At 37.8% G+C, this 21,523-nt stretch overlaps 1 protein-coding gene across 5 annotated transcripts in view; it reads left to right on the top strand.

Moving 5' to 3' along the window:
• XRN1 (5'-3' exoribonuclease 1) overlaps nucleotides 1-21,523 on the top strand; it is a 126,113-nt gene that overhangs the window by 88,233 nt on the left and 16,357 nt on the right. For all 5 annotated transcript variants that reach the window (XR_015714663.1, XM_087818054.1, XM_087818053.1 and 2 more), the window contains 6 exons: nucleotides 2,336-2,392; nucleotides 2,520-2,652; nucleotides 5,365-5,434; nucleotides 9,719-9,926; nucleotides 11,037-11,132; nucleotides 16,061-16,169. Coding sequence is in view for 4 of the 5 variants with exons in the window: in XM_087818054.1 (XP_087674180.1) it covers nucleotides 2,336-2,392; nucleotides 2,520-2,652; nucleotides 5,365-5,434; nucleotides 9,719-9,926; nucleotides 11,037-11,132; nucleotides 16,061-16,169 (673 nt within the window). In the remaining variant the exon portion in view is untranslated. The remainder of the gene's footprint in view (nucleotides 1-2,335; nucleotides 2,393-2,519; nucleotides 2,653-5,364; nucleotides 5,435-9,718; nucleotides 9,927-11,036; nucleotides 11,133-16,060; nucleotides 16,170-21,523) is intronic.

Below are 21,523 nucleotides of genomic sequence, written 5' to 3'. Positions count from 1 at the left end.
ACTTTAACACATTTGGATGAAGAACTTTCTAAAGTGTTTTACATATTTACCCCTTATTTTATAAACAGAAGATACATACACAGAGTTGTAGTCTGTTTTGGTTATAACATTTTTTAAAATATGTGCTTATAGATAAGAGGAAGTTTTTTAAAAACCTATTAATGTGTCAAGGAGGTAGAGTTATGTGTGATTATTTTCTTTTAGTTTTATAAAGAAAAGGAGAAAAAAACTAAAAAACACAACTTGCTAAACATAATTTATACTTTATAATGCAGGATTATCATTAAAAGTATCAGTAGTTTTCTTATTGGACAGTGATTCCCAGACTCAGCAATTATCAGAATTATTGGAAGAGCTTTTTTAAAAACACCCATTCTGGATTCCACCCCTAGAGCAGTACTTCTCAAATTAATGTGCAAATAGTCACTGGAAGGTCTTGTTGAAACATGGGTTCTGATTCAGTAGCCTTAGGGTTAGGTCTGAGACTCTGCATTTCTAACCAGCTTGCAGGTGACCACATTTTGAGTAGCCAGGCCCCAGAACTTCTCACTCAGTAGTTGTGGGTTAGGGCTTATTGTGACAGTTCCCCAGTTTATTAATTTGCCTGATGAATCAGGTTGAATTGCCATGTCCTCTGATCAGTGCTATAATGTAATAATGCCTAGGGATATATTAGATCACATGGGGGTTTTTTATACACAATTCTCCAGACCTAGTTCTTGGGTCTGCTTTTTAAAATCTTTATTCTTTCTCCTTTTTGCTGTTGTCAGTGGATACCAGTTTGTTTTATTAGTCCTCCTAGCCTGGAAGCATAGGCAGCATGTCAGTAAGGCCTTCGCTTTTCATCCTATTTAAAATTGCAACCTCTCCCCGTGCTGCTGATCTCTGTTACCTGCTTTATTTTTCACTATGCTTTCTACCTTTGGACACCTTACACACTTTTCTTATCTTGTTTTTCTTGTTTCTCTCTCAACTGGAATAAAAGAACAGGTCGCTGTTATATCCCCATGGAACTCAGTCAAATTTATTGAAAGAATAAATAAAATGTCTCTGTAATAAAAGAAAATAGGCTCTATGTAAATGCTGAGCGTTTTACAGTGTGTAAAACATGACCTCTGTAGTGTAGGCTCTCTGTAGCTATGTCCTTTTGTACTTATTTCCATAAGCTGTGTTCTAAAGATAGGTGACTGCCCTATAAGTAAACTGCTGCCATTTTTCTTATAAGTAAGAATTCACTTCAGAAAAATGTAATGTGAACGGTAGTATGGATTGCAATGGGTATAAATTCTCACATTTTTATTATGTAGAGCAGGTAATATTATTTCTATCTCGTAGATGGAAGAAAACTGAGGCTCAAGTTAAGTGTGAGTTGAAAGAACTAACAAGTAGCAAAGAAAGTACAAAAGCCTTCTTCCATCCCTGGCCAGGTTGCTCGATTAGCTGGAGCATCATCCCATACACCAGACGGGGGGTGGGGGGTGGGGGCAACCAACAGATGTCTGTCTCTCCCTCCCCCATTCCTCTCTCTGAAATCAATAAAATATGTGTGTGTGTGTGTGTGTGTGTATAGTTTTTTTTAAAAAAGTCTTCCAGCATTTTTTAGATCAGAAAATTCAAACACCAAAGCCAGTTTCATAGTAGATTTCAAAAGCAAGGATTTTATTAAATGAGTGCCACCTTTTTATAAGTAGCCACAAAACCACAATATGTCATAGATCAATGCTTTATATCTTTTTTTTAAAAAGTCTTTGTTGACCATTGTATATATTCCTTTTAGAGTAAAAGCATTGGAATGGGATAGCATTTACATAAAGTTCACAACAGACTAATCGTTTGTGTTAGAAGTAAGGTTACTTTTGGGAAAAGGTAGTAACTGGGAGGGAAGGGAATACAAGGGTTTTTATGTTGTGCTTAGTAGTGTCCTGCCTCTCTTGAACTAGGTGTGGTTATACATAGATATGCTTATACTATAAAAATTCATCAGGCTGCCCTGGCCAGTTTGCTCAATGGTTAGAGCCTCAGCCCACAGACTGAAGGGTCTCAGGTTCAGTTCCAGTCAAGGGGCGAGTGCAGGAGGGAGCCAGTCGATGTGTCTCTCTCACATCGACCTTTCTCTCTGTGTGTCTCATCCTCCCTCTGCTCTCTAAAACATCAGTGGAAAAAATATCCTTGGGTTAGGATTCACAACAACAAATTCATCAGGCTGTACACTTTTAATTTTGCATTTTTCTATATGTCTTATACTTCAAAAATTTTACTGTAAGAATTTATTATTTCACCTTGCTGCATCTGAAGAACTTCATATATAAATATTTAATTGTTTTTATTTCCTCAGCAAAGAAAGAATAGTAAGAAGGTGCGAGTGACAGTGAAGCCCCATTTGCTATACAGAGTAAGTTTCCTGTTAAAGAATTCAAAGTTTTTACTTTGAAAGTGTAGAAGAAACAAAATGTTTTCAATATATTACTAGAGAATTTTAAATTAGAGTTAATAATAATAATGCAGCTTTCTCCTTCCAGCCTTTGCAGCAGCAGCACGGAGTCACTCCTGACCGGGATGCAGAGTTCCGGCTCTTCGACCGCGTTGTGAATGTGAGGGAGGACTTCTCGGTGCCCGTAGGCCTTCGGGGCACCATCATAGGAATTAAAGGAGGTAATGCCTCAGCACTTGTGGAGTAAAACACAAATTTCTGTGTCACATCTAAGCAGAGAATGACTATAAGTTAGGAAAAAACTAAATCCTTTTATGCTTCAGTTAATTTGGGGGTGGTTACTTTTCAGAGAAAATTCTTCTCTGTCTTGCGTAACTATCTAGGAAGTGATTAAAAGAAGAGGAGTTGAGTAAAGACTGCTGAATATTTGGTAGCTTATATATAGGACATTAAAATTATACAAGACCTTGGTGGGTATGCACATATTTTTATGAAACTGAGCAAAGTGTTTCATCATTTCTCCTTAAGTTAGTCTTTCATCTAATTTTTCTCAGAAGTATACCTTGTCATTGTAATCCCTTGATTTCTGTGGAGAAATAAACATGAAGTATGAGCTTATTTACAGTTAAAAATTTTTAATTAACCAAAGAACTTATATGCATATGTGCATAACCCATGGGCGCAGACAATAATGAGGTGAGGGAGGGCCTGGGGGGCAGGGGAAGTGGAGGGGGTTGGGGGGGGAGAAGGGGGACATCTGTAATACTTTCAGCGATAAAGATAAATATTTTAATTAAATGTGCATATTCATTTGCACATTTTATGCATGCAGCTAGATCATGTATATAAAGCAGACCTATCAGTCTGTGGCACAACAATGTGGATGTAGTTAACACTTCTGGACTATACACTTAAAAATGGTTAAGATGGTAAATTTTGTTATTTTTTTTTACCAAAAAATAAATAAATAAAATGAGAAAGTGGTGAGAAAAGGGAAGCGGCAGCCAAGGATCTCAGTGTGCCTGCAGGAAAGCCAGCAGAGAGTCCAGAAAGAGTCGTCCAGCATAAAGCAGTGCACCAGGGGCCTAGGGGCTCGGGCAGCCACACTGCCCCTCCATGGCCCAGGCAGGCCAGGCACCTAAGAGGACTGCTTTAGTGCCAACACTGTGCCAGGCACTTTTGCATTTTGCATTTAACCTCAGGTGTTACTTTCTCACCTGAGGTTAAGCGACTCACCTGCCTTTACACAGATAAATGGCGGAGCTGGGGTTTGAACTGTTTCACCTTATTCTTACCTAACTTTGAGCAGTGGTTCTCCACATTTTTCATCTTCACATCTTCTTGAGGTCTTCCCTACTTATTTGACTCTAAAGGAGAATTTTCTTTTCTGAAAAAATTTTAAAAAATAATTTCTTGGATATATTTCTGGCTGTTGGAAATGGAGAAAGGGGGGTCTGGGCTAGGTGTTACCACAGATGGGTGTAATAAAGCAACCCTCCTGCTGCTGCTATCTGCTCAACTCCCTGCATCAGCTTCTCAGACATTGGAGCTTATTGGATTGTACTCTAGTTAGGTTGTCCTAATAAAGGCCTTAGGAGTCTGATATCATGGAAGTTTCCTTTCTTCTGACAACTCCTATCAGTAATAGCGACTGCTTGGAATTTTGTCTTGAAGGGTTTTAAAGCTGCATCTATCCTGAGTGGAAAAGAGCTCTGTGATTGATCAGCTATGTCTGCCACGGGCATGGAATAGAAGGGGGATATTTGTCATTACTGCCCTCATCTGAGACCACATCTCCGTAGTCATCTCCACTAAGGGGTGAACAAATGTCAGTAATCTTCTGAAGAAGTGGCTCCTCCCTCAGACAGGAAATGGGAGCTTCTTGAGTTTAGGTTTTAGGTAAAAGTGTCAGGTTGAGAGGTACAACAGTATGAGTTCTGCAGGCCGGGTTTCAGCTGGGCAGTGAGGGGCTGGGGGTGGGGGGACATGCTCCCGCCCATTCCAGGAGCTGGCGGTGGTGGGGAGGGGGGAGGGAGAGTGACTGTGATAGACTCTTACTAATTCGGGCTTAGAATTCAGAACATTATAGCTAATTATTTCACTCTACCTTGGCGTTACGGGTAAATTTGATCTTTCCAGATATATCTCATCATGCTCTCTGCCAAATTTGTTGTTCTCCGCTCCTAAGTCCATTGTGCCAGTGTCTGCGTCGTGTCTCGTGTCTCAGCTGTGAACCCGTAGTCTTCCCGGACATCGTCAGCCGGGCCCTTGGGGCCACAAACCCCTGCCTGTTGTATCTAATAATAGGCTCGTCCTTTCCATCCCACCCCCGACTCCCGCTGTGTTTTCACATTTTCATTGTGTTTTGTTCTTATTGGAAGACCTTTTCATTTTCATTTTTGTTAATCCTCATCTGAGGGTATTTTTTTAGAGACGGGGGGGGGGGGGGGGGGGGGGGGCCTGAGAGAGAGAAACATCAATGTGAGAGACGTCAGTTTGTTGCCTCTGGCACGCACCTCGACCAGGGCCGGGGAACAAACCCGAAACCCAGTTGTGTTCCCTTGACAGGAATGTAGCCTGAGGTCCTTGGGCGCACAGGCCACTGACACTCGGCAACCGAGCCAGACCCCGGGGCGGGAGCACTGTCTGGCTGCACACTCTCACGTTACTTCTTTTTTTAACTCTCTTATTATGAATAATTTCAAACATATACGAAAGCAGAGAGAAAAGTATATTCCTCAGAGCATCAGATTTGAAATATTTTACTGTAAATTAATACAAGTAAGGTAGTCTGTGAGCTTATTTGCTTTTCATTTACTGTCTGTACTCCCCACACCCTTTTTTGGTAGTTCTTAAATTTCAAATATTTCTTAAATTTCAAAACCTCATACACTAATTTTTCATCATGATTTTTTTCTCTCTTTTTTTAACAGCTAACAGAGAAGCCGATGTTCTATTTGAAGTATTATTTGATGAAGAATTTCCTGGAGGCTTAACAATAAGGTTTGTATTTCCAGATTATAATCATGAATTAAGAATATATCCATGTGGCCAGTGACTTTTCATTACTTGTTTGTCTATAGTTTGAGTTTCTATTATGTGCAAGACGCATGCTTCCTACTAGGGATGTAAAGTGAATCAGACCTGTTTTCTATCCTCGTGGAGCTTTCATTTTGGTGTGGGAGATAATTAACTGATTACAGTATTAATTAATTACAGGAGTTCAGGTTTCTGTAATAGTATGATCTGTCCTGATGGTTCCAGAAAGGTGGGACTTGAAGAATGAATACTAGTTAACAAGGGAAAGAGAGGAAAAGTGACAAGTAGTCAGGAAAAAGGACTGGCATATGCAACAGCGTATTTACCCATTCAGAAAACTAAAGGAATGGAAGTGTTCCTGAACTTGAGAAACTGTATAAGATTAAAGTGAGAGAAAAGCAAGGACCACACTGTGCAGGAACTTTTAAGCCAACTTTCAGGACATGTTAAGGATCTTGGTCTTCATCCTTAAAGCAGTGTAAAGCCATCAAAATCAGAGGTGTGGCATGATTAGTTTTGCATTTTAAATGTTTAAATAACTTGAGGAATAAAATGTTTTTTAATTTAGTAACATATTAAGTCTTCGTCATCTCTTCTAATGTAATTGTGAGTGTTCAAGCTAGATTGGGGTGGTGTGAGGTATGAATGGCAGGTGTAGTCAGAGAGACAGGAGATTGAGCTGACTCTTGAGAAGTTTGACTGTGAAGGGGAGAAAAGATAGCCAGAGATTAGGGGGCTTAGAGGAAGAAAATTGGATTGGTTTTTTTTGTTTGTTTTAATTTAATTTTTTAATTTATTTTATTTTTATTATACTTTTATTTTCATTTTTATTAAATTTTGGGGGTAACGTTGGTTAATAACACTGTGTAAGTTTCAGGTGTACACCTTTATAAGCCACACCTGTGTACTCCGTGGCGCACTCACCCCCAAGGTCTGGTCCCCTTTTGTCACCATGTGTTTGACCCCGTCCCTGTGTGTCCTCCGCCAGCCCCTGCCCGTCCAGTAGTGCATTCTTTTTGTCGGTATCTATGAGTGTGTTCTGTCTGTTCTTTTTTAAATGGAATTTATTAGGGTTACATGGGTTAATTATGTAGATTTCAAGTACAATTCTGTAATGCATTCTCTGAGGCTGTATTGTGTGTGTTCACCCAAAGCCTGGTCCCCTTCCATCGCCCTCTGTACCCCCTTTACCCTCTGCTCTTCTGCCTACGCCTACCCCCTTCCCTTTGGTGATCACCATGCTGATGTCTGTATCTATGCTGTTTGTTCTTTTGTTACTTTTTTATGTCCACATATGAGAGAAATCATGTTTCTTGTGCTTTTCTATCAGACTTATTTCATTTAGCATGATACTCTCAAGATCTACCCGTGTTCTCACAAATGGCAGTATTTTTTCTTTTTATGGCTGAATAATATAGCCATTTTCTTTATGTACCACATCTTCTTTATCCACAGTCATTGGTCAAAGGACACTTAGGTTGTTTCCATGCCGTGGCTATTTTGAATAATGCTGCAATGAACATAGTGGTACATATGTTGTGAATTGGTGTCTTCAAATTTTTCATGTATATAGCCAGCAGAGAGATTGGTGGGTCATATGGTAGCTCTACTTTTAATTTTGGGGGTAACCTGTGTGATGTCTTCCATAGTGGCTGCACAAATTTACAGTCCCATCAACAGTGTGCCAGGGCTCCCTTTTCTCCACAACTTCTCTAACACTCATGATGTCTTGTCTTGTTGATAACAGCCACCCTAACAGGTGTGAGGTGGTATCTCATTGTGGTTTTGATTTTCATTTCCCTAATAACTGGTAATATTAAATATCTTTTCATGTGTCGCTTGGCCATCTGTCTTCCTTGGAAAAGTGACTATTCATGCCTATTAGCTCCTTATCAGAGGCTTTGTTTGCAGATATCTTCTCCCATTTGATGTGTTGCCTTTTTGTTTTGTTGATGGTTTCTTTTGTTGTATAGAAGCTTTTAGTTTGATATAATCTCATTCATTTATATTTTGCTTTTACTTTCCTTACCTTTAGGGTCAAGTTCATAAAAACCCCTCTGAGACCAAAATTTAGTACCTAAGTTTTCTTCTGTGTATTCTGTTTCAGGCCTTACAATCAAGTCTTTAATCTATTTTGAGTTAATTTTTGTGTATGGTGTCAGATAATCTAGTTTCATTTTTTTGCATGTGGCTTTCAAGTTTTCCCAGCACCATTTATTGAAGAAGCTTTCCTTTCTCCGTTGTATGTTTTTGGCTCCTTTATCTAAAATTAGTTGCCAATATATGTGCAGGTTTATTTCAGGCTCTCAGTTTTGTTCCATTGGTCTGTGTTTGTTTTTTCTGCCAATACCATACTTTTGATTATTGTAGCTTTATAGTATAGTTTGAAGTCAGGGAGTGTGTTACCTCTGGCTTTGATTTTTTCCCCCCAGGATTGCTTTGACTCTTTGGGGTCTTTTGTAGTTCCATGCAAATTAGAGAATTTTTATGTTCTATTTCTGTGAAAAATGCTATTGGGATTTTAATGATGATTGCGTTAAAGCTATATATTGCTTTAGGTTATATGACCATTTTAACAATGTTAATTCTTCCAATCCATGAACATGGAATCTTTTTCCAGTTCTTTGTGTCTTCAGTTTTTTCAACAACATATTGTAGTTTTCAATGCATAGCTTCTTCATTTCCATTGTTAAATTTATTCCAAGGTGTTTTTTGTTTTAGTAGTCGTAGATGGGATTTTTTTTTTTAATTTCTTTTACTATTTCATTGTTGGTATATAGGAACAGAGCAGATTTTTGTATATTGGAACACAACAAATTTTTGTATATTGACTTTGTATCCTGCAACTTTACTGTATTCGTTTATTGTTTCTAATAGTCTTTTGGGAGAGTATAGGGTTTTTTATATGTAGAATCATGTTCTGCAGATAGTGACAGTTTTACTTCTTCCTTCCCAATTTAGATCCTTTTATTTCTTTCTCTTTCCTGATTGCTCTGTCTAGGACTTCCAGCACTATGTTGAATAAGAGTGGTGAGAGTGGACACCCCTGTCTTGTTAGAGGAAAAGCTTGCAGTTTTTCATCACTGAGTATGATATTAGCTCTGGTTTATCATATATGGCCTTTATTTTGTTGAGATACTTGTTTTCTATACTCATTTTATTGAGAGTTTTAATTATAAGTGGATGTTGTATCTTGTCAAATGCTTTTTCTGCATCTATTGATATGATCATATGATTTTTATCTTTTGTTAATGTGCATCACAGTGTTTGATTTGCATATGTTGAGCTATCCTTGCATCCTTGGAATGAACCCCACTTGATCGTGATGTATTATGCTTTTAATGTATTACTACATTTGACTTCCTAATATTTTGTTTCGGATTTTTGCATCTACATTCATCAGAGGTATTCCCTGTAAGTTTTCTTTTTTTCTGTTGTCTTTGCCTGGTCTTGGTATCAGGGTTGTGTTTGCCACATAAAATGAATTAGGAAGTATTCCCTCTTCTTCAATATTTTAGATAGTTTGAGAAGGACAGGTATTAAATCTTTGAATTTACTGGTGAAGCCATCTGGTACTGGACTTCCTTTTTTTGGGCATTTTTTTTATGATTATTTCAGTTGCCTTACTAATGATTGGTCTGTTTAGGTTTTCCAGTTCTTCATTGTTCAGTCTAGGAAGGTTATATGTGTCTAAGAATTTTTTCTTCTCGGTATTGAATTTGGTGTCATAGAGTTTTGTATTCTTGTATAACCTTTTGTATTTCTTTGATGTTCGTTACAACTTCTTTCATTTCTGATTTTATTTATTTGATTCTTCTATATAGAGCCATACTGAGAATGGCTCCACACTTGAATAGCTCTGGGATTTCCTGACCCACATTGTACAAACCATAGTCTTTTTAAGAAGTTTGACATTTAATTCATAAACTTTTAGTCATTGTCAGCTATTATGCTGTGGGCCCCTGAGGGCAAACTAACACATGCACATACCTACCTCTACACATACAACTATATCTGTAGAGCAGTCTTTCCCACTGAGCAACCCTGAATAGTCTATTTGGAAAACCTTCAGAAATGCATCATCTTATAAACTGAGATTTTTGTATGATTTCAAGTTTCTCTGCTGAATTTAAAAGTAATATTTATTGATTCAGAAAATGGGCTGTCCACCTAAAAATTATTTGTTATTTCTTTCTAGCACAGTCAGTATTATTTCATTTTGATTTTGATGTAACTTTTTACTTTTAGGTGCTCACCTGGTAGGGGTTATCGACTGCCAACAAGTGCCTTGGTGAACCTTTCTCATGGGAGTCGCTCTGAGACTGGAAATCAGAAGTTGACCGCCATTGTGAAACCACAGCCAGCTGTGAATCACTGTAGCTCGAATCCACCGGTTTCAGCTGGGCGTTTGGGAGGCTTAAACCATTCCCCTCAGTCTCTCTTTGTTCCTACACAAGTAAAGACTCTTTCTGTAATTGCCCTTTACAAATCAGAGGCACACTGTAAATAGAAACCTAATTAGACTTATTGTTTTAAAAAGTTTTTTTTTTTAAGTCATTTCCATTTTTGTTCTAAACTAATAGGCCAGTAGAGAATGCTATTAATTGCATTCTACCTATGTTATAAAATTACAGTTATAGTAAAGAACAAAGACATTTATTTAAAAAATAATCTTGAAAATGTCTTTTTTCTCTTTATATATTTATTTTCAAACCAACATTAAAATTTTTTTCTTATATATCTACTATCTTATATATCTATCATATTTTACTATATCTACTATAAAATGACATAAATTTGAAAGGTAAAAGGGAGAGGACTATATCTTGTTTATCAAAAGCAATTTTCAAGTTCCCACCATGTAACTCATGGGTAATTTCCTTTATTTCATTTTCCTGGGGACAAAAATCAAATTGTTTTGTGTGAGACACTTACCTGTATTTCATTCCATGACCACAAATCTTACCACACTTTTTAATCCAAATAATACATGTTTATTGTACACTAATTAGAAAACACAGATAAGTAGATAATAACAAAGGAAACAGAAGCAAAAACCCTCTCAAATCGCATAGGTAACTACTGTTAAATTTTTGGTGCATATTTTTGCAGAGTTTTAATCTGCATGAAATCAGTTCTCCATAAGTAATAGCAGATTTATTAATCTAATCTAATCTAATCTATTAGATTGCGTTTGTGTAAGATGAACATTTTAAAAATCAAATCATTAAATGCTAGTTTAAATGAGATAATATAACAGTACATTGGAAGAACCTGTTGGTGGGGATATACGGATTTAGTATAATCTATAGCATCTGTTGCGCTTTAAACACTTAGAATAAAACCTTTCAAAACCAATTGCATATGAAGAACGGCATGTTCTCTCTAGTAGTATGCCGTCAGGGTGACTGTGTTGAGCTCCAGAAAAAGGGTTGAGATTTCAGATAATGTACATTAAATATCCTCTTGTGCTAAATAATTTTAATGAGTAAATTATTTGATTTTTAACATGAAGCTTTACTTTTTCATGTGTCAGTTCCTTAAGAAATTTTTTGTGCTTTGCCAGGTACCTACTAAAGACGATGATGAATTTTGCAACATTTGGCAGTCCTTACAGGGATCTGGAAAGGTTTCGCACTTTCATCCAACTCTACAAGAGAAGGTATGTATATCTTGTTTGATAGACATTTAACTTGAAAAAATTTAATTTTATATTCCTTTTTCAAGTATGCAATGATTAATTTTCTTCTGAAATCTCATGAATTTGCATACTTTTGTTCAGCTACATACAAAAAAGTTTTTGATCCATGAATGAGAATATAGACAATTTTTAAATTAGTTTTGGATTATTTTTTAGTTGTTTACAAAATCATAGTAACTATAGTTTAAATTGAACAAAGGCCTTAATGGTACTCAGTAACTTATTTGTTTCCACGTGAATGTATAGCTTTATGCTGGCAGGTGATTGTCTTAAAGATGAATGAGCAGATTCATATTCCTGATAAAGATTAAGAAAAAGAAAGAAATCTTGCTGAAAGAGTAGACTCAGACCGAAAAAGAGGAAAAGGAATGAAATCCTATAACTTTGTTGCAAGTTACTGGCCTAGGCCTATCTTCTCAGTTTAGGTCAAGAAGGAATGTTCTCTCAAATTTATAAACCAGTAGCCTGCACCATGAGGGCCTCATTTATACAAATATCCTCCAGTGACAGTGGCCTTATCAGAGATAGAGAGGGGAAAATAGCAAAGGGAATGGAGGTAAAATAAACATAGAAAGTGAGAGTGACACAATAGACAGGTCTCTTCTGTAAATATGCAATTATAAGTTTTCCTTCAAACATCCATAAATCGTGTCTACCTAAGTATAACCCGTATCCAGATTTTCAGACCCTGTCTGCTCTGTAATCTCTGAGGCTGCTGACCACTCATTCTTCAGGAGTGCTTGCTGTCGGTCACTTACCCATTCAACACATTTACCGAGTGCCTACCATACAGACTTAGGGTAGTAGGAGCCTGTGAGAAGTGGTCAAATGCTAGACATTTTTTTTAATTGAATTTATTGGAGTGACATTGGTTAATAAAAGTATATTGGTTTGAGATACACAATTCTACAGTACGATGTAGGGATTGCCAACTGATGATGAATTAGGTTTGGGGTTAAAAGACAAACCTAATTACTTTTATTAACCAATGTCACTCCAGTTGAGTGGTAATTAAGGAAGAGAGGAAAGAGCCAAAGTCACAAGTCAAGCATATTGCCACTCTCTTCCTTAATTACCACTCAATATAATTTATGTTTGATTCCAACCTCTCAGTCAAGATCTAACCCAGTATCTCCAACTATCTAGGAGACAGATACAGATGGATGCCCACCGTCCCCCTCAGCCTCAGGATGTCTCAGAATTGATCACAGCTATGGCCTGTTCTCTTATCCTTATTCTAACACTACCATTTTCCCCAAGCATATAGTCTGGAAAGCATGGAATTTAAAATGTTTTACTCTTACTCTCCTAATACTTTTTTGCAATGAGACCGTCAATTGTTCACTGCTTCTCAGTTTCCACAGTGGACCTTGGTTGTCGTTCCAGGCCTAGCGTCACCTCCCCTCTACATTTCCTCTTTCTTGCCTCTTTCTTTTCTAGTTCTTACATAGCACAGCCTAATTAGTCTTTCCTAGAGACCCTTTCACCTGTCCTGTCCTGATGGTGTAATTGGGCAAAGTCTCTAATTAATAAGAGCTCCTGGGTTTATGCCCTGAGGCATTGTAGTGTAGTAAATCTGGTAGCAGAAAATCAGGAAATTAGAGGTTTTATAACTCAAATTGAGCAAATCTAATTTCCCTGAGCTTCTTTGGCCTCATTTATAAAATTAAGTTGGTGGGCTTAAAGCACCTTGGAGGCCTTTTCCAGCCCTAAAATAGTATAATTCAAATACTTAGACCGTATAGGGCTCCCTGTTTAGTACTACTGCTGGAATTCAGCCTCAACTCAAACTAATATTTAGTTCTTCTATAACCTAACCCTACCTGATTCTTACATAAAGCATGTCTTAAGTATTTGGTAAAATGGTCGTTCCAGTCAGACTGGTCCCTTCACTTTCCCTTTCTCACAAACAGATAATTCCTATCTCGGGTTATCTATACATCTTGTTCCTTCCACTTAGGATGCTAGTCCTCTCTCACTTCCAAAATTCCCCTCTCAGTCAGGGTACACTAGTCATGTTACTACCTATTTCTTTGAGGGGCCTCAACACTTGGTATTATATTTTCTCAGAATATTCTGCATGCATCTTCTGTTACTGGCTGCTATTTCATTATTTATATCAGTTTAATGCTCTAGTGTTTTATCTCCTGTGTGTTCCAAGAATTATGATCCACCACATACAACATTTATATCCAGGAGGCATTAAAAAGCAGCCTGATATTCATCCAATGAACAAATTCTAGAAAACTCAACACAATTAAAAAAAATCAAGCTTCTGGAAAAAGCAAAAATGTGGAGACAGTAAAAAGATCAGTGGTTGCCAAGGATTAGGGAGAGAGGTGGGGATGAATAAGTGGAGTACTTAAGATTTTTACGGTACTGAAAAATGCTCTATGTAATACCATTGTTGTTGATGATGTAAGAGAAATGTCCAGACCTGTAAAGAATTTTTATGAGTTTATTTGTCCAATGTTGACAATATGCCAGGAAGCAAGATCTCAGATGCTCCCCAGAATGTCAGTTTGCAGTTTCTTTTCTCATTTGGAATTAAGGAGGGAACATAAGGAAGATTACATAAACTTGGGAGGAAGCAAGACAGAAAAATAGCAATGATTGGGTTACAGAATAACAAGGTTATATGCTTTCTTGAGGGTGGTTACCCTTCTGAGGGGTCTGAAAAAGAGGCATTTTAAAGACGCGTTAACCTAGATGCACAGAAACAATAAACAGGGCTTGCTTAAGGCAAAGATAACCTTTTATTAGGGAAGCTATAGGCCTGAGGCATGCCTACCCACTATCACCTGCCCAGTTAGGAATTTATGATCAGATCACCCTGTGAGGTTACTTTCAGTTAGATTGATTACAGAGCCTCCTTTTGATCCACACTGTATGGTGGACACATGCCTTTGTACATTTGCCCTAACCCATGAAATATACAACACCAAGAGTGAGCCCAGCGCAAGCTATGGACTCGGGGTGATTATGGGTTCATGCCCCTCCCGTGAGGGACGTTGATAGTGGTAAGGCTATGCATGTGTGGGGGAAGGGAGCGATTTTGTTGTGAACCTAAAACTGCTCTTTAAAAAGTCTTCTTAAAAAAGTCAAGCCTTTATTGGAAAAATATGAAAACATGACTAACAAATAGCTACGTAGACAGAACAACTGAAAAGACTGTACTCAAACGGTGTTTTCTTCCAGCTGAGCTTACGGTCACTTTTCTCTGAAATGGCACTGTGAGCTTGGGCTTCAGAGTGAACTCAGCTGTCAGTCTTCCTGTTAGTACTGTAACCACATTACTTCACCACTTTAAGCCTCAGCTTACTCATCTTAGCATTTTTATAATCATAGCATTATAATGATATTAAGATCATGGATGCAAAGTACGTCTTACCATGCCTGGCACAGAATAGACACTAACACAGTACTTGTTCATACCAATCTATTGATCCTGATGTTCTGATTCACTTCCTTAAAGTCAAAATCTCCTATAAGTACTTCTGTAACCCATAACCCCACCAGCCATTGTGCTATGCAAGTAGAAATCTCTTGACCCTTTCACTCTTAAAGACTAAAGAGCCCTGGGTATTCTGTGCATATGAGCTCACTGGACCTTCCTACACACGCTGGTGCCTGTCACAATGATTTTCGAGCATGCCTGCTGCCAATGAGGACATGATATGCCTTTGTACCCAGGGTTTATTATTTGTCTTTGCTCAGAAGAAAATAAATAGGGCCCACCAAAAGCAAAATTGTGACATGATGGCCCTGGTTGGTGTGGCTCAGTTGGTTGGAGTGTTGTCTCATGCACCAAAAGGTTTTGGGTTTGCTTCCCGGTCAGGGCATATACCTAGGTTGCAGGTTCATCCTGGTCTGGGTTCATATGGGAGGCAACCAATTGGAAGTTCGTTCTCTCTCTCTCTCTCTCTCTCTCTCTCTCTCTCTCTCTCTCTCTCTCCCCCCCTTCTCCCCTGCTCATCCCCCCTGCCCCTCTCTCTAAAATCAATAAACATACCCTCGAGTGAGGATTTAAAAAAATTGTGAAATGATAAATTTGTATTGAACATCTGCTTTGCTTTCTCTTCTGCCCAACTTTGGAAAATTATATATTTTTTGCCTTCAGGCCTCCTCTCCCTATCAGAAAACAAAGGAATATAATATGATCTTTAGGAAAAACTTACTGCCGTTTTGCTAATTCTGCCCATTCCTGTACTGTCTCAGTTACTGTAGCTTTATAGTCAGTCCTGCTGTCTGGTCATAGTCTTCCATCATTTGCAAACCTTGACAATATAAATATTAATAAAAATCAGTTCACAACTTTCACATCAGAGGCAGAAATGAATTTTCTAAAACTTTTTAATGGAAATGTGTAACATAATGAAATCAAGAGAATAGTACAGTGAACCCACAGAGACCCATCCTTACCCTGCACTTGTTCTACAGCACCTGCTTATTTCCCACCCCACTGCCCAGGAGAGGAATATTCTAACGCAGATCTAGAGGGATCTTTAGAGGGTGTGATTTCTGTTGTGAAGAACTTTAGCTAAAGTTTAATTATTTCTTTAGTTTCTATATTATTAACTTTAAGCAAAATCATATTTAATTTTTTCTATTGAATGTAGTATTATTGTAAAATGATAGTTTTCTATGTATCGTGTTAAGTAATGCATAGAGAAACATCTGTAGTGATGGCCATTGTGTTATAATGTTTACTTCTGGATGGTGGATTTGAGTGGTTTTTAAAATTCTTTATACTTTTCTGCATTCTTTAATTTGTTTTCTAGTGAGCTATATAATTTTAATAAAAATAATAATTATTAAACATTGAAGAAAAGAAGTAGTTATAGTAATAAGACTTTCCTTAAATCATTTATAAGAATTTTAACTTTCAGGGTGCAGTTCTACCTCAAGAAATAAGTCAAGTAACTCAACATCATAAATCTGGCTTAAGTGACAGCAGTGTTAAATGTCAGCAGAGAAAACATGAGCCTCACAGAAAATGTAAGTTTTAAGTTAGAAAAGTGTACTTGTGGTGCTGCTTCCTTTTATTTTTATTAATTAACAGCTTTATTAAGTTATAATTAACAACAAAATTGATCATTTTTTAAAATGCAATCAGTTGGGTTTTTTATATTTTCACAAAGTTATACAACCAGTGTGACTATCTATCTATACTGAAACATTTTCATCAGCCCTCAAAAGAAATATCCTACCTATTAGCAGTCATACCTCCAGCCCTTGGCAAAGCACTAATTTACTTCCTGCCTTTATGGATTGGCCTATTCTAGATATTTCATATAAATGGGATCATTAAATATGTGTGACCTTTTGTGGCTGGCTTCTTCACTCAAGGATATGTTTTTATTGATTTGAGAGAGAGAAAGAGAGACAGACAGAAACATCAATATAAGAGAGAAACCGGTTTATTGCCTCCTGTCCTGGACCCCACTAGGGGTATAACCAGCAACCTAAGTATGTGCCCTGACTGGAAATCAAACTCGCAACCTTTTGGTGCACAGGTTGATGCTCCAGCCAACTAAGCCACATGGCCAGGGCTAGGACTGGCTTCTTTCAATTGGCTTACTGTTTTCAGGGGTTATCAATGTTGTATGTTGCAGCATGTATCAATACTTCATTCCTTTTTATGGCTAAATATTGTATTGTACAAATACTACATTTTGTTTACTACCATTCATCTGTTGATGGACATTAGGGAAGTTTCCACTTTGGGGTTATAATGAATAATGCTGCTGTGAATATCTGTGTACAAATTTTTGTGTGAACATATGTTTGCAGTTCTCTTGGGTATATATGAATGAGTGAAATTACTGAGTCATATGTTAACTCTATGTTTAACTTTTTGTGGAACTCTCAAACTTCTCCAAACTAGCTGTACCATTTCACATTGCTTCCAGCAGTGTGTAGGGCCTGACTTTTCCACACCCCCATAGCACTTGTTATTGCCGTCTTTTTAATAGAGGCACTCTGGTGGATGTAGAGTGCAGCCTCCTCGCACCTTTCACTTACCGTTGGTTATGACAAGTAATGGTGAGCATCTTTTCATGTGCTTATTGGCTGTTTATCTTTTTTGATGAAATGTCTATTCAAAATATTTGCTCATTTTAAAATTGGGTTATTTGTCTTTTTATTCTTGATTCGTAAGGATTTTATATATTCTGTATACTACAGGCTTCTCTGATATTTTTTCTACTTTTTTTTTTTTTTGGTTGCTTGTGCTTTAGGTGTCATGACCAAGAAACCATTGCCTAATCCAGGGTCACAAAGATTTAAACCTGTTTCGTGTTTTTCCCCTAAGAGCTTTATAGTTTTATCTCTTACAATAGTTGTTTCTTTTTCATTTTTGTGTTTGAATATGGTATGAGTGAGCGAGGTAGGGGGCCTATATTCATTCTTTTGCATGTGGATATCCAGTTGTCCCAGCACTATTTGCTAAAATAATGTTCTTTCAACTGTTGAATTGTCTTGGCACCCTTGTAAAAAATCAGTTGATGATGGATGTATGGGTTTATTTCCATTCCCTTGATCTATATGCCATCTTTATGGGAACAGCACACCGTCTTAATTACCATAGTTTTAAAATTGGAGAGTTTGACTCCTCCAGCTTTTTCCCCCCAGATTGTTTTGTCTGTACTGGTGCCTTGCATTTTCATATGAATTTTAGAATTAGCTTACCTATTTCTGCAAAAGTGGCAGCTGGACTTTTTATACAGATTGCATTGAATCTGTAGATGACTTTGGGTGGTATTGTCTTTTTAACAATATTAAGTCTTCCTCTACATGAATACAAAATGCCTTTCCATTTATTTAGGTCTTCTTTAATTTCTTTCAATGATGTCTTGTAGTTTTCAGTGTACAAGTCTTACACTTTTTTGTTAAATTTATTCCTAAAAGTATTTTATTCTTTTTTACTGCTATTGTCAATGGAACTGTTTTCTTAAAAAAAAATTTTATTTATTGCTATATATAGAAATAAAACTGACTTTTGTGTATTGATCTTATGTCCTTCCATATTTTGAAACTTGTTTATTAGCCCTCATTTTTTGTGGCATTTGCATATATAGTTTTACATTTTTCCTGTACAATTCTGGATGCCTTTTATTTCTTTTTCTTGCCTAATTGCTGTGACTAGAACCACCAGTACAATGTTGAATTGTAGTGGTGAGAGTGGACATTCATATCTTGTCTTGATCTTAGGGATAGCTTTCAGTCTTTCAGCTTTAAGTGTAATATTAGTTGCAGGTTTTGGTAGATGCCCTTTGTAGCTGAGGAAGTTCACTTCTATTCCTAAGGTGTTTTTTGTTTTTCTTGGAGGGATGTTAGGTTTTGTCAAATGCTATTTCCATGTCACTTGAGATGATCACATGGTTTCTGTCCTTCGTTGGTTAATATGGTGTATTTCATTGAATGTTTTTCATGCGCTGACACAGCTATACTTTCCTGGGATAAATCCCACTAGGTCACAGTGTATGATCATTTTTGCCTGCTACAGGATTTGATTTCCTAGTATTTTTTTGAGGATTTTTGCATCTGTATTCATAAGGGATATTTTTAATTTTCTTTTCATGTGATGTCTTCAATTTTGATATCATGGCAATACTCACCTCATGACTGTTGGGAATAACACTGTGAAAGAACACCCTTATTCTGATCTCTCTGGTGGTAGCCAGGTTTATGGGTTTTCACCAAAAATGCTAGCTGCTATTTCTGAAGGCTGTGTAGAGCTGGAGACTGTGTATGGGATTAGGGCAAGTTAAAATGCCGCAAAGCTCACTGTCCTTACTAAGATTTTGTCTTTTTTTAAATCCTCACCTGAGGATATGTTCTTTATTGATTCTAGAGAGAGAGGAAGGAAGGAAGAGGGGGAGAGAGAGAGAGAGAAACATCAAATTAAGAGAGAAACTGGTCGGTTGCCTCCTGCACATGCCCCTACTGGGGACTGAACCCACAACCTGAGTGTGTGCCATGGCTGGGCAGCGAACCCAAGACCCTTCTATGCACAAGGTGATGCTCAGCCAACTGAGCCACAGCAGCCAGGGCAGTAGTGTCTTTTTTCTTGAGTAAATAGTCCCCTGATTGTTGTAAGCCTTTGATTAACTTTCATAGTTCTGAAAATTTGGATTCTGGTGATTAAATAAAAATTCTCTGGTCCATTTGCTCCTTGCTTTTATGGAGGAAAGAATTTTTAGAGATCCTTACTCTGACATATTTTTGCTGATGCCTCTGCTCTCACTACTTTTCGAGATAAATTTTATTTAAAGTAATCCAGTTACTTTTTTGTGTGTCAACACTTGCTAATTAAGTTACTCCAAACTTGTTACAGATTTTTGTTAAAAATATGTACAAATATTTTATTATTAATATGCACTCACCTAGTTTGTATATTTTACTCTTTGCCTTTTTCCAGTAGTGTCTAGTGTGCAGTAGGAGATGCAGAGATGAGAATCTCGCTCTTGCACTCGCTTTTTCTCTTCTCTTGACCAAAGTGTTCCCAACCTGCAGCAGATCGCTCTCTGTGTTGAAAATGTCGCTTATTTGGTATTCATTTATTTATTCAACTGCTGCTTCTTGAACTGTTATGTGCATGGTGCTGGGAATGCATGAATGAACAAGACAGACAAGCTTTTACATTCCAAAGTGGAACCTGATCGTAGACAAACATTAAATTCCATAATCCATAGTAATGATAAATGTTGTGATGAAAAATAAAGCTATTTATGGGGTAGAGTGATAAAGTGTCCTATTTTAAATAGGTTGTCAAGGAATGCCTGTTTGAGGACATAACATTTGAACAGAGACCCAAATAAAAGGGAAGTGGAGTGGGATAAGCTGTACAGAAAGCTTGTGAAGAGCTTCCCAGCAGAGGAACGTCTCATGCATAGCCCAGATTCTAATTTATTATTATTGTATATGCATGGTATTTTATGTGTTTATATAGTACATCTAGTATTAAAATAGTGCTTTAAAATATTTTTCTAAAAAATGCTTTGTGGTTTTATAACTTTGGTTCAGTTTGATAACTGCTAGACTGTATTTTATACTAATATCTATATGTTATTTTTCCTTTAATATTTTAAGTTAAATATAGTCAAACCTCATTTCTCAAACGTCTCCCATCTTGAACAGTTAGGTTCTCAACCAGGTTGTTCACAGAAAAAAATGTCTCAGTGGTTGAACCAAACTTTGGATTTTGAACTAACAACCCTTTCAGGTTGATCTCTCAGCGTGAAAGAAAGCGTCTCTCAGGCCACCAAGGAGACAGTGCTTTTGTTGTTGGTGAATGAGTAGCATGATTTTAACACGTAAAGAGGCCATCAGGAGTGCTGATGATGCTAAGGGTGTGAAATAAACAATGATCACAGGCAGTTGAAGAGGTAGAAAAACTGTTGTTGATTTGTATCAAAGAAAAGCAGTTAGCCCTTGACAGCATTTGGGAGGCAGCGATCGAGGTGAAAAAGCGAAGATGCTGCATGCTGACCTGAGAGACACCCTGGAAGGAGTGCGGAAAGTGATCCGGTTGAGGCTAGTAGGGGTGGTTCGATAAACTTAAGGAAAGAAATGTTTGTTTACAGATTAAACAGTGCATTAGACATGTACTGTATATAAGACAGGTTAAAACAGAATCATTTGGGGTCTGGAACAGATTAATTCAATGTACATTATTTCTAATGGGAGGAAATGATTTGGTTTTATTACTGGACAGGGGACCTAGCCCTTGGCTGGTCTGCCTAGGGCTGGCCAATAGTGTGTGGGTTCTTGACTCCATGCAGGAAAGATCTCACAGCACGAGTCCAGATGACTGTGAGGGAACGTTCGTTAAAGCTGAGACAGTGAAACAAGAAAGGGCTCAGCATAGAAGCAGCAACAGGAGGGCCGAGGCTGGGCTGCCCTGGCTCACTGGGAAGCCAGAGAAAAGGAATTGGTCAAGTTCAGCGAGTAAGCCCAGGTGCTGCTGGCTGGCCATTGCTCCCCTGGTTGCAAGTCTCCTGGGGACCCTTATTGTTTAGGAGGTGTGCTGTGGGGGAAGAAGAGGGGATAGGGAGTAGAGGGGGGGTGCTCCCTAGAGGGAGAGCCCACTGAGTCCTTTGTTTTGAGGCTTTTATTTCTCTCTTGAAGGCGGGAATCTTAGGGGAGGTCTCAGGGGAGGGTCTCAATAGAATATTCATCAGCTCTCCAGGTGTGCTCTTTTGGGGTCCTGGTCTCCACTGGTTGGTCGGTGCCAGGGCATAGGGTCATTAGTCAATGTAGCTGGTCCTGAGGCAGCCACGGGGCCACTTTTCTGGTTTTGCTGCTTTTCTGGGCCTGGAGCTGAAATACAGCTGAGGCCTGGATGTTAT

The sequence above is a fragment of the Miniopterus natalensis genome, chromosome 6 (genome assembly GCF_054644295.1).
Source record: "Miniopterus natalensis isolate mMinNat1 chromosome 6, mMinNat1.hap1, whole genome shotgun sequence".
In the NCBI taxonomy this organism is placed as follows: Eukaryota; Metazoa; Chordata; class Mammalia; order Chiroptera; family Miniopteridae; genus Miniopterus; species Miniopterus natalensis.
Note: the sequence above shows the minus strand (reverse complement) of the source record. Positions and strands in the feature narration are given on the sequence as shown.